The sequence below is a fragment of the Tympanuchus pallidicinctus genome, unplaced genomic scaffold (genome assembly GCF_026119805.1).
Source record: "Tympanuchus pallidicinctus isolate F22 unplaced genomic scaffold, pur_lepc_1.0 scaffold5, whole genome shotgun sequence".
NCBI lineage: Eukaryota > Metazoa > Chordata > Aves > Galliformes > Phasianidae > Tympanuchus > Tympanuchus pallidicinctus.
Genome location: NW_026294769.1, coordinates 34310227 through 34337859, shown reverse-complemented (window position 1 = coordinate 34337859; position 27633 = coordinate 34310227). Strand labels below are relative to the sequence as shown.

At 38.5% G+C, this 27633-nt stretch overlaps 1 protein-coding gene across 1 annotated transcript; it reads right to left on the bottom strand.

The window, feature by feature from the left end:
* Window positions 1-364: 364 nt before the first annotated feature.
* MEP1B (meprin A subunit beta) lies at window positions 365-25640 on the bottom strand. Its single transcript, XM_052704511.1, has 15 exons — window positions 25527-25640; window positions 22362-22380; window positions 22126-22176; window positions 21993-22036; window positions 20897-20975; window positions 19104-19221; window positions 15375-15553; window positions 13750-13968; window positions 10444-10596; window positions 9104-9319; window positions 6722-7189; window positions 4360-4542; window positions 3535-3862; window positions 950-1163; window positions 365-558 (listed from the first exon to the last, which is right to left on the bottom strand). Exons 1-15 carry the CDS (start codon window positions 25584-25586, stop codon window positions 541-543), a joined length of 2349 nt encoding a protein of 782 aa, XP_052560471.1. The 5' UTR covers window positions 25587-25640; the 3' UTR covers window positions 365-540.
* Between the last annotated feature and the right edge of the window lie 1993 nt (window positions 25641-27633).

The window sequence follows — 27633 nt, the reverse complement described above, 5'->3', positions numbered from 1 at the left end:
GGGAACCTGCTTTGGCAGGGGGGTTGGACTCGATAATCTCTGGAGGTCCCTTCCAACCCCTACAATTCTGTGATTCTGTGAACACAAATGACTTAATGAAACAGATGTCCACACACTCTTACTCTACTGACTGCTGCAGAATGGTTGGATTCCTCTGAATTAGAGTCCAGTTCTCTTTTATGATGGGCAGCTCCATGTTAAAATGGCAAACCTAGACTTTTCTGTCTTGAATGAATGTCAGGATGCAGTTTTGCACATTTTTTTCATGTTCAGGTAGACTTAAAACACAGGGCAAGTCTGTCAAACAACACATTTCTATCTTTCTCCATTGCACAGCAATACACAACATTGCCAGAAACTTCACTGATGTTAGTACAGTAATTTATTATAAGCCATATTTTCAGAGGGGATGTATTATTTTCCGGACTTTACAAACCTTTATCATGACAGCTGACATAAAAGTATCAGAAAGAATGATGGCATAATTTTGGTCTTCCAGTGATGTTCATTTTATGTCTTTGATGCTTGATTGCATTACCTTCAGAAGTACGTTATATTCTAAACGAGGAAAAAAAAAGAGAAAGAAAAAGAAACCCACATCTTAAAAGAGAAGTGTGGAAAGGAAATACATGTGTAATGTAGAAGCATTACTTCCAAATAAATCAAAATAATATATTGGGAGGACATAAAGTAACAGTGACAGTATCTGTCATTGCGAAGAAGTACTGCACTTCAACAGGTCATCACACAAAGGATATTAGGACCACATTCAAATTGCTCCCTGGAAGGTTATTCCTGTTCAATTAGCTTAGAGAATTTCTCCTGGCCCTTGTGAGTCCCTTTAATCTATGCCATTCTTGCTATTTCCAAGATTAAGACATTGATTGAGACTCTCCAATCTACTTCTTACCAAAGTTGACTACTTACTTTAAAAAGAGGAAATACTTACTTCTTCAGGAGTTAGGCTCTCCACTTTTTCTTTTTTTTTTCCTTCTCCTTTGCTGTATTTCTTTTTAAGGCATACCACAGTTGTGATAGTGACAATAAGCATAACAACAAATACTGTTATGGCTGAAGAAACAGCTATTACGGTATTTTCTTGAGTTGTGCCTTTCCTTTCACATTTTTCCCCCATGTACCACCAGTTATTTCCTGCTGGACATCTAGAAAGTAAAGGGACATGTGATATCACTTAAAAACAAAGGTATGAAAAGGACTCCTCAAAATATTTAATTTCTGATGCTCTATTTCTATCTCCCAAACCATAATTAAGTTATCTCAAAACAGTTGTCTATTTTAGAGTTGCCTTGGGTGGCCCACTCTCCTTACATATCTGGATATACGGTTCCTTTCTTCAGCTTTCCACTTTTTACAGGTTTTCCTATTTCCACTTCTTCCACGTTTTATAGGTTGTCCCTGCTCTGAAAGAAACAAAGGGAGCCATTGCCAGAAAACCTGAGTGCTTCAGGTTTGGCCGCAGCTGCTGCTGTGAAATGGTGTTTTGCTACCAATACACAAGCCCTCTGGGTAACCCAAGTTCACTTGCCTGCTTCCTTTTCCTTTATGTTTACAGCACTTCAGTTGATAGAAAACTCACTTTCTGCTCCGCAAAACTGACACCTGTCCAAGGGGCCACTATCATGTAACAGTTGCTTCCACTATGCTAATTGCCCTCATATCCTCATGCAAATTTGCCTTTTCACGTGCTCAGCTTTTAAACAAAGCTCTTCTATCTTCATTCAGTCCGTTTAAAAAAGCTTTTATAAGAAGGAGTTGAATAAAATCTATGGGGAGCTAGACCAGTAGCTTTATGCTGCTTTTATCCCATCAAGCCACATTTAATCACCCTCCAAGAAACTTCACTGTCCTGACTCCTCTTGTGTTCTTTGCCTTCTTAATTCTCACCGTTGCAGCAATTTGAACTCGCAAGATAAATAGAGTGGAGAGCACAGGGCAGACCCTCAAGGCATCAGTGATCTGATCATACCTGACCCATACTAGGACAGACATAGCTGAAGATGCTTCCATCACACTGCATTTTCCATGCTCAGGAATTCTCTGTTAGTAGCTGTGGTAAATTCTGAGCAGACATTCTCATTTCCAGAAGGGGTTTGTTTTCAAATTTTAAGAACTTGTGTGAGCAGTCTCTGCCTTCCCCCAAAAGAAGGCTGGAGTATCATTCTGGAAACCTTCTGGTTGTGCACTAAACACAACCTCCAAGCCCTGATTCCTTCACCTTATTCAGAGTTACTACCAGCTCAAACAATTTATGAATAATCTAACTGAAAAAAAAACATCTATGGGCAACACTGCTGAGTTCACATCTGCACCTATCTCTCAATACCTTTGTCATTCCTTATGTTACTGTTTTTATAGTTTCTGTCTAAATCATTTGTTTGGAACTCTATGTTTGGCCATGAAAATGAATCCATTGGCAGTGCACTGCAAAGCTGTTCGGGGATTTAATGTGATCAAGCTTAAATGTATTTATGTATCACATCCTCCCTGGTTTTCCAATAGAAAATCAGAGTGGAAACTGACTGCTAGTTACACACTTCTCCTGGATAGAAAGTAGGCCACATAAGCACTTCATCTACAAATAGTCTGGAGATGTCAGAAAATAAATCTTTTCATAATTCCAAAATCAAGCATAACATTCAGCATGACTCTTTTATTTCCATCTTCTTGGAACAGCTTCTTGACATTTTCTGATATTTGTGACCTGTCTCTGATGTGCTGCACAAGCCCCTTTGCAGAACTGTTTTCTAAAAGGTTTCTAAATGGGGAGATAGAACAGTCAGTGAGTCATACATGGCTCTCATTGCTCTTGGCCTTTGGACATTTACCTCTCAGCACTCCCCTGCTCTACCTGCCTTGGCACAGCTTCATAGCACATTGTTACTATCTTCAGCCTCAGAGTTTGTTTGAGAGCTGGAACAATGCTAATCAGCCAGGTGGGCTGCATAAATGAATCAACAGAGGAATAAATTGAAGTTGTTACATATTTTCCTGCAGGGTAAACAGTCGCTTTGGTCCTCAGCCTTCATCACTGGTTTCAAAGACAAGCGACTGTACTTTGTTAATTCATGATCATGATTTGCAATACTCTATGCTTCTATATAAGATTTTAAAACAAAGTTATCCTACATACACTGCCTGGGAACTCTTGATATATTTTCTTCTGATATCAGAACTTCGTTTCAGCTACATTCATATTTAACTATTTTGCTATAGAGACATCTGTGGAGATGCACAGCCCATTTTATCACATTGGACTAATATATTACTGAAAATAGGAAGTATATTTATATATAATTTACATATAATTTACAGGTAAGTCAGCCTACTCCAAGTATTGCGGATAGGAATTTCTTTTTGTCCTAGCTGATCTTATGTCACTTGCAGTAAGTGGCTGGAAATATTTGCCTCAATTAGTTATAGTCCCTTCCTTTTGTTAGAAACAAATAGTTATTCTACTAGAAGCTTTCATCACTCCAATTAAAATTGGATTTGAGAGTGAATAAATACAGTTACCTGCACACTGCTTCTCTGTCTACGATAATGCAGACACCGTCATTTTCACAAGGGTTGTCTGGACAGGCCTCCGGTGCATCTGTCTCTGGCTCTTCAGTCAAGATCACAGGGGGTGTTGTGATGGGTGTTTTGGTAGCAGTAGGGCTATCTGTGCGCCTGGTGGTGACAGTGGGCTTGGTGGTGATGGGCTCGGTGGTAGTGGTGGGCCTGGTGGAGGTGGTGGGCTCAGTGGTTGTGGTGGTGGCAGTAGAGGTAGATCTGACAGTAGAAGTGTCTGCAGTAACGGTGGGTGACACGCTTGGCTGAGCTGATACTAGATGTGATACATCTGCATGAGAAAAAAACAAGAAAAAAGGCTTTTGCTTTATCTCTCCTTTTTGATCTTAGATTCTAATGATAAGTTCTAATAGTAAAGATCAGAGAATTTTTGAACTGTTTTACATTCCTCTGCTATAATGAATAGTCTTTTCTTTTACCTTTCAGGAACATTATGTATTTTGGAAGGGTCCTTGTAATTTAAAAAAAATTTAAACAGACAATTTTATTCAAAGTACTCTAGTCAAAGTAATTTCCACAGGAGTAGCATCATTTTATACATTTAAATTTTAACCTACCTGTGAGATAATGGATTTAAAAAAGAATGTATCTACCCTCACATCTATTTAAATACATAATTTGACTTTAGATATATGAGTAGTACCTGAATTGCTCATAATGTAAAGTACATAATGTGTATTTATATCTACAGAATCAGTGACTTACTATGTGACACTATGTACTTTCCTGTATTATAAAGAATATTAGCTATCATCAGTGTTTACATACCTTCCATTGTTAAAAGAATATAAGCACCACCTTCTTTAATAAAGTCACGGCTTCTAAGTCTCTGATGAGTTAAGAATGCATTTGTTCCACGTCCTGGACCTCTCATGAATGTAGTTCCATTTGGGAAAGAAGCTGTTGATCCCACTTTATCTGGCCTATCCCAAAAATAATTTGATGAGGAATCTGAAAAAAATGAACTGAATGTGAGTGTGGGATTACTCTAGATTTTTTTTCTCAATAGAGCTCCTTCATTCTCTAATTTTTGCTGCAAAGTAATACTAGGCACTCTCTCCATAAGCAAGACAGATTGTGTTCCAACCTTGCCTGTTTCTGCTCTTGGAAATAATGGAGATGGAAATAAATTACCTGAAACTCAAGGAGCAGAAACAGTGCTGAACCTGCCTAAAATAGATTTCTTTATTTCTTTATTTATTTATTTGACAGAGATTCCACACTAATGAGACACAAGAGAAAGAAGATCTGTGTGAGTTCGTCTGAGGTACTGAGCATCTGCTGATAGGGATGGAGGACAGAGAGCACCTGAACAACCCAATTGGTCACAGGCTATTATTATCCCTTCCATCAAATCCTGTCATAAATCTCAGAGTTGAGCCTGACTTTGTATTGAAAGATGTGACTGGGAGAAGAAACTGCTTGCTCCAACATCTCGGCTGGTCAGAGAAAGATGTAGTTACAAGGCTTATCTTGGGAATCTGAGGCTACAACCAAAACATGAACAAGGGAGAAGTGGCTGAGCACAAACAGACTGCAAGTCCTCAGCATCACAGAAGGAAACAAGTTGAATGCTGTGGCCACAACAATAGAGAGCGTAAATGCCAACCATGGGGAAATTGCCATAATCATCCTTCAAATACAGAGTTGGTCTTTCTAGATTACTACTTTTTTAATTTTTTTCATGTAGAAAACATCATTAAAAAATGAATGTATGAGGACTGTTCGGTAAGTAATTGTTGGTGGTATGGTAGTAGAGATTGAACCTTTCCACCAATATTTCATTACATTTTGCTGCCATGTGACAGCAGCAGAGGAGCAGTCTGGCAGAATGGTGTCTGACATGAAAGTGCATATGAAGCAAAGGTGTGGAACTGAATTCCTCCATGCAGAAAAAATTGCATACATTGACATTCATTGATGCTTTATGAATGTTCATGGAGATCAAACAGTGGATGTGAGCACAGTGAAGTAGTGGTTGGTGCTTTTCAGCAGTGTCAACAGTGACATGTTGACAATCCATGTCCTATAGTTCAAATATGGTACCTTCTGGCTTCATCTCTTCAGGCTGATGAAAGATGGAGTGCATGGGGAACATTTTCCTAGCAATTATGTCATCATAGCAGCTGCAAAACAGTGGGTCACCTCTACTGGAACAAATTTCTAAGGGCATGGCATGCAGGCTCTTGTTCATTGCTGGTGCATGGCTAATGGTGGTGACTATGTTGAAAAATAGTGTTTTGTAGCTGAGAATTTGCTCAATCTATAGTGTTACTGTGTTCTTTGTATCTGTTGTAGTTTCCATGGAAATAAATAGGAGGCACTACTTTTGGAGCAACCTATGTAAATCAAGGTTTTATTTTAAATATATCAAGAAATAGACATTTTAGTGCCTTTGTTCCTGCATTAATGTTATAGCCTGAAAGCCCACAAAACTAATTCAGTAGTGGAGGTTGTTTCTTTTGGCAAAATCCTTTGATGCAGAAAGTTATTTTGGCTTAATTCAATCTTTATCAAATGGTGAATATGGGATTTTATTTTAATATTTTTTACTAAGATTCCTACCATTTCTCAGTTACACATTCACCTAAACTGCCTCCTTTCCCAGGTATTGTGGACAATTGCTCCTTATCTTGTCACACCTTGAACAAGGACAGATTATGTAACACAAATCAGTACTTTGTCCATCTGGTGATTTGCGCTGACACCACAGTTCATTTTGAAAGAAAGGAGGCTATGTATTTAATAGCTGCACTTTTAGCTGGTATCAACTGCTTAATTTAGTATTTTTTGTTTGTTTGCTTGTTTCAAGCTTTCTGGAAGGCTTTCATTCACATTAAATATAAATGCATCTTCAGAATCCTGTGGAAGAAATGCTAGGCATGAATGATCCACCTGTTTCTCATGCATATCACCTTTGAAATCAAAGGTTCCAGTTTAACTTGCTTATATATTCAAATCTCTCTTGTCTGATCAATTATACTGCTGCTGCAAGGAAATCATCCATTCTAGAAGTTAAAAAAAAAGCTGCACTAATTTATACAATGAGAAAATTTGACTCTTCTTCTTATGTTTGCTTTTGTTTGATTGCTTTTAAGCATACTGGATAGTACATCTGCTTTTAACTAACCTGATAATTCCAGAGGGTCTGTTGTTACACTTCTTTGGTTTGACATCCGTTGACGAATATCAGCATGCTGGTCAAGCAGAATCATGGTAACTTGCTGCCATGGGCAGGGCCACTGCAGCTGATCATCGTTTGCTCCAGAAATCAAGTACAAGTATATTGCTAAATTAAATGGGTTATCAGCAGTACCATTTACATACAAGCCAACCTGAAAAGCGTATCCTTCACTAGAGTAAAAGGGTGGACTGTATATTTTTCCTTCTGTCCCTGCAGGACTTGTGTCGAGGAGGTCTGTGAAGTTTCTGATGTGCCAGACATGGTGAGGACATTGTGTTTCTGACAAGTTGATGTCATCAATAGAGAGACCTCCATTTGATAAGCCAGTTCCTCTCACACCTTGAAACACAACCCGGAATTTACTCGTGACATTCAAGGAAACGTGATGGAGCTGCCAGTAATTCACAGGTGAACCTGGAAACATTGGTAGGGATTTCTAAGTAAGCAGTACAATCAAACACTGTACACATCCACAGTGTCTATTCCAATGCTATGAAAGAATTTCTCAGCTCCACCAGCACTGAGATGATGGAACATTTCTCTTGTAGACGTTGCTTTTTCAGTGCGTGATCATATTTTTCCAGTTCAATTTTTCTACAGATTACAGATACGCATAGAAGCTCCTTAATTAGAGTGAAAACAGTGTTAATGTTTCTAAGACTGCTTTTGCTTTTATGTTTTAAAGAACACTGCATTAAAATAGTTGAAAAGCTGTGATAATTAAATGCACAAAGGCGGCTGTCACCTGTGATATAAAAAAACCGTTGGCACCAAGTATCTATAACTGAATAACAACATATCTCAAAGGGAAGAAAAAAAAAGAAAGAAAAAAAAAGATGCAGAGAATTCTGGAATCCCAGCACTGTGGAAGTTTGCTTCACAGAAGCACTATTCACCCATCAAATGACTGCTACTAAGTTAAAATTAAAGCCAGAGATTTGCAAGACCTACTACATGTGACGAAATCCCAGTGCAAGGCTGATGCCGCCTCTAGACATGCCTGCCTAGTAAATCCCACTTGACTCCAAGAGCAGTTTGCACAAAAACAAAGAATTCTGCACAAAGGCCTTTTAAGTCAAGTGAAAGTAGGACATTCTTTGTTAACAGTACATGCAGCAAAACAATTCTTTTAGCTGGCTGGCTTATGTTCCCCTGAATGAAAGGCCAGACTTTCAGCTGTATTTCTGGACTAGGAAGAGCCAAATCCAAGCACAGAATTCACTTTCCTAACTGTTCTAAAAACAGCACAATGGATTTCAGATAAGAATCATAATTTCTTGCTGTTTTTCATTATTGTTATAATTGAGAGGGGAAAAACAAATTCAGAAACAAGAACACCCCACTATCTTTTATTAAACTGACTTTTGCATTAACTAATGTCTATTTGAGCTGCAAACATAATACACAAGACTGGCATTTCTGACTCATGTTCAGTGAGATGATGAAAGTATCAAAGTGAAGTAATGAGTGGAAAAAAGAAAAGGAAAACAGTCATGAGTAGCAGTTGAGCCTTAATGAGCAAAAAAAGGGTAAAAGAAGCAGACTTTATATCTATTGTGCAAAAGAACTTTCTCAGACTACTTCATTCAATGGACTGAATTATTTGTAGCTGTAATTGAGATCAACAAATAGTTAAATATTTGAGAATATAGTTTAATCTTAAGTGACTTCAGCAATTCTAGTTTAACTCCATCAGCAGACCACTGTTGCTCATTTTGTGGGCTCCCAAAGGTTCATAGACTCCCAAAGGCACAAAAACTGATTTTTTTTCAAAGCAAGATGCAAATTGTGTTCTGCTGCCCATATATTTCAGTTCAGCCACTCCAAACTTGACTTAAAAATTAAGTCAAATTTTGTTCATCTTTTTTTTTTTTTTTTTAATTGAAATTCGGGGTATTCCAGGGCACTTCTATTTTCCATTTCTTTATTCTTCTTTATTCTTATTTATTTATTATTTATTCTTAATTATTTATTGTTCTTCATTCTTATTTATTGTAATTTATTCTAATGACCAACTTCATCTGTTGCTGTTGATACCAGCAATTCTATAACACTTAAAATGACTGTTCATGGAATTTTACCTGTTTTGGTAAGAGAACTATCTTGATAGTGCAAGAGTTTAATTTGTTGTAATTTAGCATATTATAGGAAAATGGCTGACCAAGGATTCATCAAGTGTAGTACCACCAGCAGAAATTCAATTATTTTGTTAGAGAAGAAGATAAAGAATAAAACTAGGAGATGAGTCACTTTGCTACAGCATTTTCCCTCAGTACATTGAAAAGCATTATGAGATTAAACCAAAATGTAGCTTTATTTATTCCATACCTTTTATCTCTTCAATTAGTCTCAAAGTACCATTTGGATGGGCATCAGAATACTCCCTGACCAAGACATAGAGCTGGTCGCTTTCACTTCCACTATTATAGAAATAGAATTGCAAGCATTGGAAGTCTCTTTTGGGATATAGAATTCTGCTCTCCAGAATAGCTGTGCTTCCTTCTGATACAGTACTGGTGTCGAAATGCATGAAATAGCCAGAATCTGTCGTAAGTAAAAGAGAAGCAAGTGGTAAAACATGTATTCTTAACATCATATTGTAACAGTGCTAGAAGATACAGTCGAGTTCACAAGGGTCACAGCAAACTAGATCCTGTACAAATCTTCAGACTGAGGGCTGTTACCTGTCTGCATTCTTCAGAGGAAGACTTGCTGTTCTCCTTGGACATTTTTTCCTCCTTCGCTTGTCTCTAGCAATTTACACACAATGGGTGCTCTCTTGAAACTGTTCATGCAGTGCTGGTAATTCACATTTGACATTCTCTTCGGAGGACTGGTGTAAGCTCCTGAACTCACAAGTTTCTTTAACAGCTTCATAAATAATTTGCTATGTTCTCTTCAGCCCAGAGCAGAGGAGCTGAGGGGAGGCCTCATGGCAGCCTACTGTTCCTCACAAGGGGAGTGAAGAGGCAGCAGTGATTTGTGCTCTCTAATGACAGCAACAGGGCCCAAGGGAACGGCATGGAGCTGTGTCAGGGGAGGGGCAGCTGGGGGTTAGGGAAAGGGTCTGCACCAGAGGGCGGTGGGCATGGAACGGGCTGCCCAGGGCTGTGGGCACAGCCCCAAGCTGTCACAGTTCAGGGAGCATTTGGACAATGCTCTCAGACACAGTGTTTGTATTTGACTGGTCCTGTGTGGAGCCAGAAGCTAGACTCGGTGATCCTTGTGGGTCCCTTCCAACTCAGGATACGTTATGGTTCTATGATTCTCAACAAATTGTTCATCTGAGCTCTGGTAATAGATGAAATTTCTAAATGCCAGTCTTTTCTGAAGTATTACTGTGCAATTATTCAGAAAATCAGCACTATCTCTGACGTGCCTGATATTTCTGATGCGTAGATTAGAACATTTTGCATAATTCTCTTGTGAGGATGTGACATTAAGGCTAGAGAAGATCAAAAGAGATAAGAACATTCAATCTTCTCAAGTAAGCAGAAAACAGAATGTGTCACTCGGTTTTCCCAAGCATGCAGTTTTATATTGCTTAGTTCAAAAGTTAACTGTGGTTCTTCAACAAATAAACATAGAACAAGGCCAAGAGCAAAGTCAGTTGACTTGCCTTTGCATAAAATACTTCCCAAAGAGATAAGGAGAATGTTTTCCCATACCTTCACATTCTCCCATGTTAGTGTGATCAGTATTTGGCCCAGCAGAAATGTGAGACAAATGTTGCCAATCACTGTTATCATCTGGACTTTGAATCATGCCACAGATATTTTCAAGTTCAAAACTGCACGTGTCCATGAAACTTAGGGAGGAGGCTACAAGATTAAAAAAAAAAAGAAAAGAAAAAAAGTTCTGAATCTCTGTTACAAAGCACACGTTTAATACAAAACACAAAATAAGTCAAGAGCAGAGACACTAAGAAATGCAAACACAGAACAATCAGTGACATCAAACACCATCAACTTTTATATCTGTAACATTCAGGAACTCCAAGCATTTGGAAATTAACACTGACTAGTAAGACTTCATCAGGGCAGCTCTGTGCACTTAACAAGCACAAGGAGGGAGGCCTCCAGCACAAGAAAGATGCAAAATGACTAGAGTGGGTCCAGAGGAGCCTACAAAGATGATCAGAGGGCTGGAGTACCTCTCCTATGAAGAAAAGTAAAGGAAGTTGGGCTTGCTTAGTCTCAAGGAGAAAAGGCTCTGGGAAAACATCATTTCAGCCAGAGCTTACAAGCAGGAGGAAGACCAAATTTTTACATGGTCTGATTGTGACAGGACAAGGGCAAATAGCATTTGCTAAAAGTCAGGAGATCTAGGTTAGATGTTGGAAAGAAATTCTATACTCAGAGGGTAGTGAGACACTGATACAGTTGCCCAGAGACGCTGTGGGTGCTAAATCCCTGGAGGTGCTCAAGGCCAGGTAGGATGGGGCTCTGAGCAGCTGAGCTGGTGAGGAACAGCCCTGCCCATGGCAAGGGGGAATTAGAACCAAATTGTCTTTAAGGTCCCTTCCAACACAAACCATTCGATGGTTCTATTATATTTTGTTTACAAAAGGAGCACTGACACCAGCCCTGACCTACCAAACTTCACACAACCAAAAGGTCTGAGGATTCCTCTGCTTTCTTTAGGCTTACTTCACACATAGTCAGAGCTTTTGAAAGAAGTTTCACCAGACCATCTACCGGAGCACCAACTTCAAAATACAGCACAGCAGCAGCTATTTGACTGCAGTATTTGCTCATTCTGCTTGATTTTCAAAATGCTGAATTGAAAACACATTTGGCAAAGATACATTTGAAACCAGTGGTTATCTCACCTCATACAGACTCTGAAGACCTGGTTTTCATATTAACAAGTCAGAAGTTAACAAAAGAAGTAATAAACCCAGGCTTATGCCTATTTTTAGATTTGTTTCCTGTTATACTAGATCTGAGCTCTCTGCAACACCAGCCATGATTTGAAAACAACCATTAATAAAACGCTTTGTGATTATTGCTTCTCAACCTACGTATAAAATATTGTGACAGTTTTAAAGGTTACATTGCACTAATAATAAGAACCTTGAGTATCACAAAAATCAACCTCAGTAGCATGCTAAATGCTTCAGTGAGCCTAGCTCAGGGAAGTGTTGTATAATTGATACCTTTTAAGAGATGGTATTGGTATGATGTTGCAAAAAAACAAGAAAAGATTTTCACAGTAGTTGTTCTATTGACAGTTAGAGAAAATTAAAAAAAAAAAAAAATAGGATGTTAGCAAAAAAAGTAAGGAAAAAAAGGGGATGATGAAAGAACTCCTTGAAATCAAAGCATAAAGCAAGATATGAAATCAGTTTGTCCAAACAGGAAAGCTGTTAAAAAAGCTGTATAAAACTGAAGGACAAGAAGAGAGAAAAGCAAGACCCAATAGCATACAATCTATTTCTTAGATTAAATACTGAGACAAGAGTAGGGGGTTTTGAATTCCATCTGCACCAAATGCCAGTAAGTTTCTCACTGCTTAGTGAGAGGCTGGCAGTATGAGGAGCATGACTGCTGAATCATAACTTTCAATGAATGAGGAAACTCATGGCCAGTCATATATATATATATATTTTGAAGCTTCCAATTTTAATCATCAATTTCTAACCCCGCAGATTTTCAGCAGGAATTCAGGTTAAAGCCTTTCATAAGTTCTGCTCAGCAATAAAAGCAGTTTTTTGATACATCCGTGAGGACATCTGCAACCTAAAGCATGTTTGCCATTCTTGGTCCTTCCTCTAACCTGGAAGGGTCATTCAGCAGCTGAGAGCTGGGACCTGTGAAGCACCTCTTCTCTCTGGCACAGGAGCCACTTGGGCAAACAGTGAATCATCTGAAGACCACTTATGGTTCTGCAAATATCATACACCCCTGCTATGCCAAGAGACAGAGCAGGGAGTAGGGGAAATTCTGGTTGCCCTGAAAGCGGTGGGAGTTTCATCACTTATTTCAGCATGACTGGGGCTTATTTTGCTGAGCAAAAGTGTCTGTTGGATAAAGAAGTATTTATATACTGCGTGAGAATGATGGAAAGTATATAAGATAATGGAGATGAAGAAGAACCCTATCTGCTGTTAAAGACATCCTTAGCTTTAAGCACTTACATAAGAGCTAATTGACTGTGTGTCAAATGTTAGAATGCCTAAAACTGCATGTGTGTTCATTTTAGACCCACGTGAAGATAAGTACCTTTATCAGAATCGTATACTCATTAAAAGACACTGTTCCAATAAATGTGTATGATTACTATTTAAAGTATACTTACAGTGAGGTTTAAAACATAATGTAAGATCTTACACTCTACTTGGTATACTGAGGCAGTGAAGTAAAAGTATCATCTGAGTGCCAGGACACTTCTGATAGTCACAATTACATAATTATGTTCCCCAGACACCTATTTTCACTCAACTTTCTAGAATGAATTCCATATGAGCAAAGCAACAGTTTCAATCACTTTGCTAATAGGCTGAGTTTGAAATGGAAACCAAAAATTTTAAAGGCTCACTTTTTCTTCATAACAACATCCATCACTTGTTTGCATGAACAAGCTCTGTCTGACAGACTGTATGAGTGCAGAGCAGGTATGAGAGCCACAGCAAAGACACTCAGTCCTGTAGAGCAGCAGCTGTGCGATAATGCGGGGGGAGAAACAAAAAGCTTGGTGTAGAAGCACACATTTTAAACAGCCACCCAAGGGATGAACAAAAATCATCTACTGAGCAAAGATGATTTTTAACTAACGGTCAAATAAAATTGCACAGAAAGCTCTACTACACAGCAGTGTTTCTGCAGGAGGGCTGTATTATTTCTAGCTGTACCATTATTTCTGGTGTTTTAAACACAATTCATTTCTCCAAATATATTCGCATATATTTTTTTTACTTGAGGCTGGATAATAAGATAAGAAGCAAAGAATGTAAAATGAGTGGAAAAACTTACAGCAATTGTACAGCTGATTCAGTTTCTGAAGATCATAATCACTGAAATCCATCCTCTGTCCTATTACATCCATGAAGTACGGTATGTTTGTTACGATGGTTGGTTCAGTTCCATTCCTGAAAGCAGTTTTGCTGTAGTGCATCACAGATGTATAGTCATAGGGAACATTCAGAGAGTCTGATGTTTTATCATCGTATTTATTGAAATTATGTTCTCTACCTGAAAAGGAAAAATAAAAGATTGTTTATTTCCAGAAAGACTACCAATCTTTGAGATACAGGCTCAAAATAAAAGAGAATCGTTTAGAACCTTAAGTACTTTTTGGTAATCATTTTTGTGTAATTGTTCTATAAAGGTATTTATTCCTGTCCTAAATTTATTTAGCTTCCTCTTTCAGCTATCAGAATGTAACATGATGACTTCTGCTGCATGAAGTCCTTCTCCTTTCTCCTATCAGAAATCTTTTCATCATGAATCTACTCATAAACTGTGATGGGCTTGTGATACCCCAAAGTGGACATGCCATTTCAGTGCTCAAGTTATGCACCTGCAAGAATGCCTCTTTATTTCTAATCCATGTTCTCCGAATTTTAATTGCTGGTCATTTCTAAGAAGTTTAAATTGGAGTTAGGTAAACAATTCAAAGTTTAATTTTATAGATGTTTTCTGAAGAATCAGTGAAAGGCAATATTAACTCTAAAGTAAGGCAAAGTTATAAATGTTTTAAATGACAATTAGCCAAAATACAGTAACTAGACACAGGTCAGCATAAAAAAGCTGCAGCAGTTGCAAGTGGCTAACAATAGCATAACTTGTTATTAAGAAGTCAGCAAAGTATAATGGAAATCAAATAACAGACTCTAAGTCATTTTCTGCAATATATACTTGTGTGTGCACCTGGCTATTGATCAGAACTAAATAGGAATGCAAGATTTAATTACTGTCTGGTGCTCAGGGTGTACCTGCACCAGGCCAGTACCATGTCTGGGCACACATCCCTGTTTTCAAACTGAGTAGGGACTACGGAGGATGACAGAATGCTGAACAAGCAGACATCGATCCCAACTCTGACGAAAACCTATGCCACACTCAGGCTTGTGACAAATATGCCGGTGCTTGCACTTGGAAGCCATGTTGCCACAGTAATGGCTTGTGTGATGGGGACACCAAAAGAGGTCTCTCTGGCCTGTGAGCCCTCTCTCAGAAGAAAGGTCGATCCCTTCCCTTCAGATTTTCTGCTGGCTTTGGTTGTACTGGGTTTTGTAGGGCAGGATTATTTTTAATTACTTTTACAGGCTCCCATAGTAATTAGTGAGTTTAGTATTCATTAAAACAAGCCAAGTTACTCTTTTCTGTTGCTGGGCTGTACTGTACTTAACACGACAGGAGTCAGATCTCCAGTTAAGCCTCTAGGAACTGCTGTGACATGAGTAATAATGACAGTGATGACAAATAAGGCTGCCCATCCCAAACAGATGCCACTTGATGTTTTGTTTATTGATATGGTGAACTTGAATTTAATTCAAGGTGAGGGAATCTTCGAGCAATGGGAGGATGTCTGAAAGAGATGCTCCCTACCCAAAACATGTCCAGAGCCTGAGTGAGAAATCAGGAGAGTGACTGACCGGTCTGAATCCTGTCCCAGATGATGGACACGTAGTCATCTCGATCGTACCGTGACTGCTCATGCCAGAAGCCTAGCGCATGAAGGAATTCGTGCTCAACTGTTGCAATCCTGTCACAGTTGTCTCCAATTGAGAGCTGCTGCAAGCCCAGCTTCCGGTTTCCCACTGAGGACCAGCAACTAATATGGAAATAAGATTGGAAGACAAATCTGTGAAGTACATGCCACCGCCATGCCATAATAAATCCAGAAGGAGCCTGATAAACAGGCCTTTCATTCAGCGCTAGAGATACATTTTGCTATGAGTGTTTTTTCATTGATCTGTTCATTATTGGATCCTTTTCTCCCATATGAAACTCTGCTTCAATGAGTAACCAGTTCTCCCACTCCAGATGGATTTTTTTTAATGGGTTTTCTTTAGCAGAAAAGAAGTTGAACTATTTATGACTGAAAAAAAAAAAAAAAAGAAGATTATGGGCACATGATTTAAGACCTAAGATTTACTGCAAACTAACAGTCTGCTGCTCCTTGGCTAGATCACCATAACTACCTGTGGGCATACTTTGGACATGTCTTAGTGCCAGACAAACCATTGCCTTGCCACTTCTCACCTCAACCATCACAACTGCCTCCCCATACTATTTTGGTCTTTTGCTTTGGTGACAGCTTGTGACTGCTAGGTCAGGTCACCCCTGGAAACCATACTCTGAAAGTCCAGTACATCTGAGAGGGCTTTTGTTTGTGTCTTTTCTTTCTAGCTATTTGTGAGAGGTAGTTCTGGGGCCGTTGCTGCCTGCATACACTCGCAAGGCAGTGCCAAACTGCAGCTACGCTGGAAGATTTTATTAAAGAATAAAAAAATTGTGAGCTATCTGCACAAACCAATAAAGTGGCACCCCATGTCCACAAACTAGCAAGCACATTTAAATTGATGTTTTACACAGCAAATAAATCAACACTTACCCAATGAAGTCCATAAAATTAATCAGGCACAAAATACTCCATAGGATTTGCAGTTCTATCACCCCAGAAATGTAAAAAGCAAGCATACCAGGCACGGTAGGACCCTGCAACTTATTAGTGAAGCATATTCCACAGGATTTCTCTTTCTAAAAAGCAGTACAAGCCTTAGCTATTGATTACTCATTAAAATTACAGCATGGGGCCTGGGAGGGAGCCATACAGCTTCCATAATTTCACTGGCTTCCCTTGAACAAGGCCTCATATTGATTATGCTGCTTTTTCTAGTTGTACAAAAGTCTAAGAAGTCCATTGTAGTTCTGGGTATACTTCATACCACAGCAGATGCCTCTGGCTTCATGGCTGCTGTGTAGAGCACAGCAGGCTACAAGCACACCCTGGACACTTGGTAAAATCAATATTCAAACACCAATGGATGCAACTTCCCCTTGCCTTCATTCTGCCAATTGCCTATGACACCATCATTCTTCAACCACAGAGGGAGTAAATGCACACTCTGTGTCACTCACGGCTGAGAATAAAGCCATGTGAGTGGGACAAGGACAACTGGAGATACAACATGTTAATGATGTCTTTCTTTAGGGAAAGAGGAAAATGAAAAAAAATCCTAGCTTCTTCACATATGTTAGAGTCTGTCTCTGTCGATTCAGTGCTTTCTGCTGCTTGTTGCTCCATCAGAGTGACAGATGTGGGGTAGTATTTGTTCTCACTAATCTTACCAATCTGCTTTTTGGAAGGCAGACCATAAGGAGATACATGCCATCAGTAGCAATGCTGTTCTTGAAGAGCCAGCAGTTTTTCCAGGCTTGTTTTTATACTCACATCCTGCTAGCAAATTCCTGTTTACAGTACCACAGATCACCCTTTGCCTTATGCCACAGTGCCAAAGTGACCTCCTAGAAATACTTCATGAAAACTTGGTTTCCCATCTGGAAATACATGATACAGGACTGGTCCTCTCTGGTCTGCTAACTGTTTGACTCTGTCATACCATGCTAGATTTCCTGGTGAATCAGCCTTGTCCTTCATGAGAAGGGTAGCAATGGCACTTTCCAGACTGCTAGATGAGTTTGCAGGTATGTGCCACTTCTGATGCTCTTGAACTTCTGTCATTCACAAATGTTTCTCAGATATTTTGCTTATTGTAGGAACTGGAGGAAAGAAGACGTCTTTAAACAGATTTTCAGTCTAACCTCTGTAGCCAATGTGCAGACTTGAATTAGTTGCTACCTGCTTAGTGATATGTGTATTTGTGCATTTAGTAGAGTGGTAGCCAAGCCCTGGCATGTGTTAAATAAACTATAGGGATACGGAGAGGGCTCTTTCCTTGGGGAAAACGGCTCTTTCCTTGGGGTTTGATGGCACTGTGTACATTCATCAGAGACTACAAGCTTGTTTTTATACAGGGTAGCCAACAAACTGACAGCTGATTTCCTTTGTGACTAATTTTGAGTTCAAAAAGATAATTCAAACAATTCTGGCCTACTAGTCAGAAGGTTTTTTTCATTTTTTGAAATAAAGTTCCCTCACCTTCTTCTGTATGTTTCACAGATGCAACACAGATCAGAAAGGCAAAGACAATTCCTCTTTTTGTTGGTGCCATAAAATTTTATGAATACAGTTGGGGCTGCCAGGAACTTTGCACTTCTGTGTGCACTGTGCCCTCTGGACTGAGTTCTTCTGCAGCTACTGAAGTTCTAGCTAATAAGGAGAAATCTAGAAACAGAAGACTGGAAATGGGCTGCTTTATGCATTTTTCACCTTGAGTTTTCCATTTGGTTCACAGACACTAGGAAAATACATTACTTTCTATGCCTCCACTTACACATCTTTTAGGGTTGAGTTTCAATGTCAGGTGCACAGCACAAAGAGTAGAAAATACAGAGTCAGAGAATGAAGAACTTTTGAAACAATTATCTGATATAAATATCTCAGAACAAGCTAAAGGGAATAGGAAGCATTTCTATTTGCAGAAAATCTTTCCCCATTTATGAATGCATTTTCTCGTATCAGGAAATCATATTCTGAAAGCAAATTTCCTCACCATGCTATCAAGGTTTCCCTGGTCTCCTTTTCTAACAGGAGAGAAATGGGCCAGCGTGGTGTGCAGAACATATTTGTTCTGTTACACTGTTTTGATAAAGACTGTCTTAGAGAGGGAAGCAGCTGGTGCAATTTTGATTTTTTTCTTAGAACATTATTTTGTGAAAACTAAGGTGAAATAGCATAACTACTTATAGAAAAATAAAAACAGATCTTAGTGTAATGTCTCAGTGCTAGGCAGCACTGAAAAATAATCTGGATGCTTATGTGATATTGTTCAAATGCAGTTCAATTTGTTACAGTGAAGCATATGTACTGTCCCAGAGTTAAACCTATTGCATTTCCAATGGGATTTTTTTTTCTAAAACCTAATGTATGCTTTCTATGATTACATGAAAGTGACATTCCACATAGCCAAAGATCAGTCAAGAAATTAAAGGACTTGTTTCAGATCTTCTTGTCTTCAAGAATCTGATTACTTATTATATTTAGAAACAAGTATCAGTGAGAAATTGTTAATTACTACTATGTAATACTCGCTTTGGAAGATACTACATTTTCTAGTTAAAAAAAAAAAGACAGAAAATGGACACAAAGAAAACCAGAGAATTACAGTCAGGTAGATGAGTTTTAGAGAGAATGCTGGACATGAATACAATCTGTAGCCAAAAAAAAAAAGAGAATTATTTTATACTTCTCCTCTTACCCACTTCCTTTGAACACAGATATGTAATTCTCCTCTCCTTCCCAAGGTTTGAAGTCAATACAGGTTTTGAGCCGATACTGTTCAAAAGCCTTGAGGATGACTCCCTTCGCATTAACTTCTGCAATGTAAACAGTGTTTTTGTCAGTGTTGAGCCACTAGGTTTGTACTGTTACCTGTACAGAGCAAGTCCAAAGAGTCCATACCTTAAGGGTGGCTCTTACTCCAGCAATCTTTAATCAAAATAAACTTTTTGCTAGATTAAGACCTATGTAGGGGTCTAGAAACCATCAAATTATGCTCTTGTGACATTTTATCTTCCCCTGGTTCTGTTTCTGTGTAATTTTTCTGTAGTATATATGTATAAAACACAACATGATGAGTGTATAATACACAATAGTACACGGTTCTTCATTTTGTAATTTTTTTCATTTACTTCACTGAGATTTTCTTGAACATGAATGAAGTAGATAGTGAATGACGACATCAGATTTCACCTAGGGCTAACTGTAGGCTACGCATCTCTCACAGAAACTCTCTGGGACTTGAACATACTAACTGCATATCTGGCTTATCTACTCTGAGCAATTTATGTGGTTTCAATTCTTTACTATCTTAGATCCTAGCCTAAACTGGGGATGAGTAATTTTTTTTTCATGTCATAGACCAGAAAAATGACCTCACACTATGTGTTGAGGGCATGGTCACAAAACCACAGAACCACAGAACCACAGAATCACAGAATCACAGAATCACAGAATTGCCAAGGTTGGAAGGACCTCAAGGATCATGAATCTCCAACCCTCCAACACATGCAGGGCCACCAACCTCCCCATGTAATACCAGACCAGGCTGCCCAGGGCCCCATCCAGCCTGGTCTTGAACACCTCCAGGGACGGGGCATCCACAACCTCTCTGGGCAACCTGTTTCAGCACCTCACCACTCTCACTGTAAAGAACTTCCCCCTGACATCCACCCTAAACCTTCCCTACCTCCCACAGTCTCCTCATATGCAGTGAAAACCACGACTGTGAGAAAGAACCTCTGTACTACGAGGGTGACAGAGCAGTAGAACAGGGTGCCCAGAGAGGTTGTGATGTCTCCTTCTCTGGAGATATTCACGGCCTGCCTGGACACACTCCTGTGCAATGTAGTGTAGAGAACCTGCTTTACTAGGGGATTGGACTAGATGATTTCCAGAGCTCTCTTCCAACTCTACAATTTTGTGATTCTGAGAACTCGAATTCCCTCTTTCACCATTCCCCTCTGCCATGCAGAGCCACAGCTGGCTGTACCTGAAGGGATGGAGATCAGCCCAACCCCACAACAGGGCACTCAGACCACTGCAAACTGCATTACAACTCAGAATGTCAGTTTGCCTGCAGTGCTCTAGGTGGTATAAACAGCCAAGTAAGCTGCCTGGCTTTAACAAGATCATCGGTGTCATTTTATTTCTTCATCTTACTATGGTTTCATGTCTTGGACATATGCTTTTCAAAGCAAATCAATCTGCTGGGTCATTACAATGTCGGGTTAAGAGCATCCAGAGAGGATGTGGGACCCCAATACCAAGACCAAGATGAGATATCCTGCTATTGCATATCCAGACCAAATTCTGCTGGGGGAAATGGCCTGCTCTAGACTAACAGCATGGCAGTAGGAAGAGGAAAGGATGACAGGGATCTTTACTGATCTGTAATCAATATTTCAATCAAAGTAACATGCATACAAGTAACATCATACAAGTAACAAAGTAACATACATAATGTTACATTGTCAAGGACAAATACTGTACCCAGGCTATCATCAAGGACATAGGGGACGACATGGGGCCAGCGATATTCATCACCAATGATGGAGTTTCGTTCTTGCACCTTAGGAAGAAAGTAAGTGTGCAGTTTTCTGTAAAAACTGATCTGGGGTCAAAGACAAAGATACTGCTAATGTTACATTTCTTATGAGTTCATATAAGAAAGATAAGAAATCAAAGAAAGATAAGAAGTTCTCTGAAAGGCCTATGGCTTGGGTTTGAAGTGAAACACATTTCTAACCATGTCTCCCATTTCTGCAGCATTTTCTCTGTACATTATTTGTGATTTTGATGCATATTTGAGGAGAGCTTCAGCTACTGTGGGAAGCATAAAGTTCCAAAGTCCTGAGATGTGCACAAACATCAATAATTCTGCATTTTTCATAATGCAAAGGCTTGCTCCTATGCCATTAACAAATGCTTTCCTTGCTTCCACTGACACGTCCAGGCATAAGCAGTTCACCAAAAAGGAAAAGAAAATCAGCACTGATTTTCAGGGGCACAAGACAATTTTTTGGGCTTCTACTACATATCTTTGAGATGTAACTGGCTATGCAAATATTTTTTATTCTTATTGATTGAACAGGCATAGGGGACAGATGTTTCTAAATGTGGTATTACTCACAGGTATAATTTTCCATTGGTTTTGGTTTATCTGTTAACACAATGAAAGTTTTGCAGCACTGGTTCATAAAGTTAATTGGTTCATAATTTACATGCATATTCCGCAGATAAATTAAGAATGTTTTATATAACCCTGTCTGGATGTGATTTGTGCTGCTGAATATCCTACAAGTACAAATTTAAAACCCACTGCAAAGAAAACAAGATGCTAATGATATTGATCTACTGGCTAAACTGACCTAATTCTGGATAATGTTTCTTTAAATGTACCCAAGTTTTTCATTGCTTATGACACTTTGTAAAAATGTATCTCCAAACATTTTCAGTTTATCATAACATAAACAGCATTTATTGTTAGTATGAGCAGGATGCATCAGTCATATTTCATGCCACTAATACTTTACACTGCATGAGTCAATGACACAGTTCTGGTTTTATATTTTATATTCAAACTCACCCCATCAAATTTGATGTCTCCCTCAAAAAGGTCCAGTCCTAGAGCTAAAGAGAAGAGGAGATTAACATCAAGTTATTATATTGATCTACAGCTACCAACAAGAAAAAGAGAAACTGAATTTAAAAAAAAAAACCTTCATTGATGTCAAAGATGTCTTGATCAATTCCTCCATCTATGTCTACTTCTGAAAAATAAAAAGACAAGTGAGGTAGGACATGAGCCCTTGCTGTTATCTTTATGATGTGTGAAAATTAATGCAATAACAATAACAGTAATTATAAATCTGTGTCTGTCCTAGCAATGTTTATGAGCAGCTGTTTTTGTTGACTGCTTCCCATGCATACAAATTGATCTCTAAACAGAACTCACCAGTAGTTTCCAGAGCAGGCTGGGGAGAAGAAAGGAAAAGATATATTATTAGAAAGGCACACAATGAAATGCAGTTAGCATTATTCTCTCTACAGTATACTAGAGATGCATTTATACTCAAATAACAGTATTTATCACATTGCTTGTATTGGACTGATTGGACCTTCTGTCTTCTCATTTGACTGCAAATGCTCATTTGTTTGTTTCAGCTTTTTGCCCACTCCATGCCAAGCCGTCCAATAGGCAATTCAACAAGTACTGCTCCTGTAAAGTTTTCACAATCTAGTACTTCTGTGAAAACAAATATTGCTACTAGTAAAATTGCCCAGAACCTATGGAAGGCATGCTTAACTTTCAATTGTAAAGCAGTATTTGGGGAACAAATCCCCTGTAAATCCATAGTGTCAATAGTCTTGTCTTACATTCTAAAGTTTTATTGCCTTTATGTCCTAGCATTACCTTCCTTTACAGCAAGATATCTACAAAACAGTCTCCAGTCCATGTACTCAAAATTTGAAATGAAAACGGAGCTGGTAAAATAAACTGAAATTACTCAGTATGTAATACATGTTTTCAAGAATTTATTTGGTTTTAAATTTCTACTTTTCCACCAGTATTTTGTTAATGTGAAAGGAAAAAAAAAAACATCAGAGAATTAAAGCTTGCAATATTAAAAAGTTGAAATCATATTTTCTTTTCTATTAAAGAACGCTAATGGAGCAGTGAGGTACTGGCACAGCTGCCCAGAGAAGCTGTGGATGCCCCATCCCTAGAGATATTCAAGACCAGGTAGGATGGAAACATGGGCTGCTGAGCTGGTGGGGTGCAGCTCTGCACACGGCAGGGAGGTTGGAGCTAGAAGAATGTTAAGGTCCCTTCCAACACAATACATTCTATGTATGTATCTATCTATGTATGTACGTATCTAATACTCTATGACTCTGATTCTATGCTGAACAGCCTTACAGTCATTAATGGAGAGCAAACATTTTTGTAGTTTCAGTAATTACGAACTTCTATGTTCTCACATCTACTAATCAGAAAACATAACTATGCTAAAGGTAAAAATTGGCTAGCTCATGAAAAATGCTCCTGTATCTGCATTCAGAGCTCAGTGTAGCTAAGCCCAGCTGTATCTAACGTGTATAAAACAAAATATAAATCCATTACCGAAGAAAAGCAATCAGTTGAAATCCAGGCTGGTCCTGGATTTGAAAATTGTCACTGAATGTTTTACATGGAAGGAACTCTTTTTACCTATTTTGAACTTTAGTCATGTGAATCTCAATAGTAAATTACTCATTTTCCAAAAAAGTATCTGTGTATTACTTGTTCAAGTAGGAACAGCTTTAGTCTTAGCACCAGCCTGACAGCTGAGACCCATTTGTTGAATTTCTAGCCTCTGAAAATTTTGCAAACAAATAAGAGATTCACATTTCACAGGCACATGAAGGGGAAGAACACCTATGATGTATTCCAATGAGGAAACTGATTCAATGTAACCAAAGCTACTTACATGCATCTACACCAAATGGTATGATTGTTTTTTTTTGTTTGTTTGTTTTGTTTGTTTTTTTTTCCTGGAAAGTTTATAATATTAGTGCCTAACTTTGGCAGACAACACAACTTATGAGAATTAAGTTACACTGGAGGTTGGTCAAACCATGGCTTGCCGGCATGTTTAACTCGCTTATAATTCACATACACCTCAAATAGGCAGGAAAAGCATCTCACCTATTCTAGTTGTAAAAATTAGGTATTGGTGGTAATCAGTGGAGAAATAAATGAGTTATTGCATACAAAATTGATCTGTCTCTAAGATGGTTATGGAACAATCACAATGTCCTGGCATCTCTAAAAGATGACAGACCTCACTGAACTTCTGTTCAAAGATGTGATGAATTACCCAGTGAAAACTTTCAGTCTCACCACAGACATAGTCTGGAATATGGTCAACCAGTTTGGATGAGAACTCCTAACTTACTGGTGTTTCCTTCAGACTACATAACTCTTGGTAGTAGTATCCAGAAATGTGAAAGAAGATCTTCCTGGCTGCAATGAACATGGAAATCAAGTAAGTAGCCCTACTGTGCTGAAGACACCCCCCTCACACAGGAGCTAGCAACTGGGAGTCAGCTTGAGGAGAGATAACTTGTAGATGTTGGTAGCTGTCTGCACCACTCATTCCATCTTTGCAAAAGCCTGTAGAGGAATGTAAACAAAGCTGAGGATTGAGTCTCCAAAAGTTTCAGAACAGGGGAAGAGGGAGTTGTGATGGACAGAGGAAACAGGAATGGAGCGCGGAACTTGGGGGATACAGGAGAGCTATAGGAAAGTTGGGGTCTTGAGTCTGAGCTCCTAACTTACAGAGGTGATGTACTGTATGAGCTGTGTATGAATGTATGAGAGGGACAGACTATGACTGTCACAGTAAGATTTTGCACCTGGATTCCCAGAATCAGACAGCTAAGTTGCATTAATTAAAATAGATAAGATTGTTTCACTTGAAGTAATACCTTACTCTGTAAGTTACCCCAAAGCCATTATGAATTTACAACAGAAGTGAGCATAAACAACTCACTGGTTTTCATTCTCCAAATTAATTATACTGTATATCACTCCAACATCTGGCCTCAACAATGAATTATCCTAAGAGCAGCAAAATATTACATTTCTGTAAAAAAGACATGAAGTACAAAATCTCAAAGGTGTCATTTCCAGCTAAAATAGTTTAGCTGGACAGGATGAACAGAAAACAACCATTAAAAAGTACATCCAGTGGCTAAAAAGATATTGATTTCAATGTAAAATACCTCAAGTTATAGCAAATAAATTAATAAATTCTATTCAGATATGGAATAGCAAAATACTTTTAAATATTTATCTTGGTTCTAACTCTGCATTTACAACTCTGGTAATATTACTTTGAATATCAGTGAAATTCTACTTAGGCAAGGAACATAACGTATGCTCTTCCAATGCATACACAAGCCTACTAAGAACAGTGGCTCAAGGAAAAAAGAAATCTTTGTTTCTTCTCCACACAGAAGAAACAGAATTCTAATTTTGGAACAATCATATACTTAAGTCTTTTCCTCTCAGACTCGTATCGATCTATACTGCTTATTTGAGCACACAAAGAAAATGCACTATTTGCTTTCTTACCTGATTCCAGGACACCTGAAGAAGACAGCTTAGGAGCAAAAGCACAGAAAGCCAGTCCATGTTTTTATCCAGTCAGCAAACAGGTGAACTGATAGAATTCAGACCAACTTGGTATTTAAGAGAGTAAATATCATAAACCAAAACCTTTGTCCTTTCATCAACGATTAACTTCCCTACCTCTACCTTGTCTTAAAAGTGAAGTCCATCATAACTGCACTAGGGCAACTGACATATAGCTCAATCAGTTTTTAGCGCTGCTGTGAGAAAATGTATTGAACACAAGTTGAAATACAGGAAGAAATGAACCGAAGAAAACAGAAATTCAAAAGAAATGGAATACATATACAACTATACAAAATTCCAAATAAACATAAGAAAATCTTTTTTTTTTTTTTTTTTTTTTTTTTTTGCAATGAGGGTGATTAAACATCAGAATAAGTTGCCTAGATAGGTTGTAGAGTCTCCACTCTTGAAGATATTCAAAACCCATCTTGTCACAGCTGTGAAGACCCTTGTTTGAGCACAGGGGTCACAGCAGGGGGTCTCCAGAACCATCTTCCCACATAAGCCAATGCGTACATCTGTGGATAAAGCTGGCACTAAATCCCTTTGAAAAACTGAAAGCTCGTAAGGCACTTGGCAGGTAAGACCTTAACACATTTGTATGTATTTTTTGGCAGAAAGGGACAGCGATAAACATGTGCACAGATCTACCCCCAACGTAATTTCAGAATCTTGCTTTTAGAAAAGGCAATGTCATCTATACTGTTGATAAAAATGAAGCACTGTAATTTGTCAGTAAATCAGGTGGTGCTATTCTTCTGGATTATTTTAAAAATCCATACAAATTAATTTTTAAAATGTCTCTTTTGCCCTTGTATTATTGTTACTGTGTGGAGTTTGAGTTTCTTTTGACTTCAGTCACTTACTTACTAACAGCCAGTGAGCACTGAACTGGCCGGCTTCTTCTTACGCTTAAATTCAAGACACTTGCGGATACTCAATGATCAGACTTGGCTAGCTGTTTATTTCCCCAGATCCAATGCCTGATTAGAATTTCAGAAAAGCTAAAGTGACATTTGGATTTTGTACGGTGATTGCAAAGAACAGATTTCCACATGATTATATCAAAATTAATAACATTTCTCATAAAATTTCAAGTACCGGAGCTGGTAAGAAACAACTAATTGTTCTCAGGCAATTGCCAAACTAATTTCCAGCTGCCCAATTCCAAGCTTATTTTACTGTTTAACTACTGAGAAGCAGTAGTTGTAGATATCACTGTTCCTACATCATAGCATTTTCTACAAAAATTAATAGCAAATAATGTAATCCTCTATCCAACAATCACACTGCTAGTTGTTACCAAATCACTGATATTCGGAAGGCTGAAAAGACTTTTTATCAAAGCTGCTTCTGCAAGTTCACCAGTTCTTGAATTCTTCCCTATTCCTTCTGCAACTACCCGATGATGCTGGTAATTCTCCTTTGAGAGATTCTCTAGGTTAGGCTGGCTATGCCTATAGTAACAGTTACTAACTGGAACAGATTTGTAAATCAAAGTATTTGGTGCTTAGAACTTGGTTTCTATGTCGTACACATTTCAAAGAGTTTTACTTTGGCCAAGCTGTGATCTGATCCCAAGGATTGCAAGTCAGTGGTGGCAACTGGACTGCATTAAGCAGACTCTGTTAGCTTCATATCAAAGGAATTAAATTCATAAACACCAGTACTCCTTTGTGATGTGAACTAAAGCATGTTAAGTGAAGATGGTGGTAATACTTGTTTGAAAAACGCACTGTTGGTCAGAAGTAAAAAACTGCAATGGCTACATCCATTATTCTGTGATTAGAGCACCTGATAGGTACCTTACAAAGAATTTAAAAGAATCAACACATTTGTTAACATGTGTTAATCAAAGAAAACAGTAAAAAGTGCTGGAATTGGTAATACAAAGAGAGAAGGTAAGGATGAAGTTAACCACTGCACACAAAGTTAACCAATGTACCTGACCCTGAATTGTTATACAGTCCATACTCATTTTTTCTCCTTATTCACTCTGCTTTTCAACTAGTTTCAGTTTTGACATCTCAGTCAGCAATCTGCT

Bases quoted from the DNA above. Each gene is read 5' to 3' on its own strand.
- MEP1B (XM_052704511.1), bottom strand. From the start codon at position 25,586: ATGGACTGGCTTTCTGTGCTTTTGCTCCTAAGCTGTCTTCTTCAGGTG. The intron at 13,969-15,374 runs GTCAGTCACTCT...TTTCCTTTTCAG, and splicing joins CTGGGACAGGATTCAGACCG to GTAGAGAACATAATTTCAAT. The intron at 10,597-13,749 runs GTAAGTTTTTCC...TTAATCTTGTAG, and splicing joins GAATCAGCTGTACAATTGCT to CCTCCTCCCTAAGTTTCATG.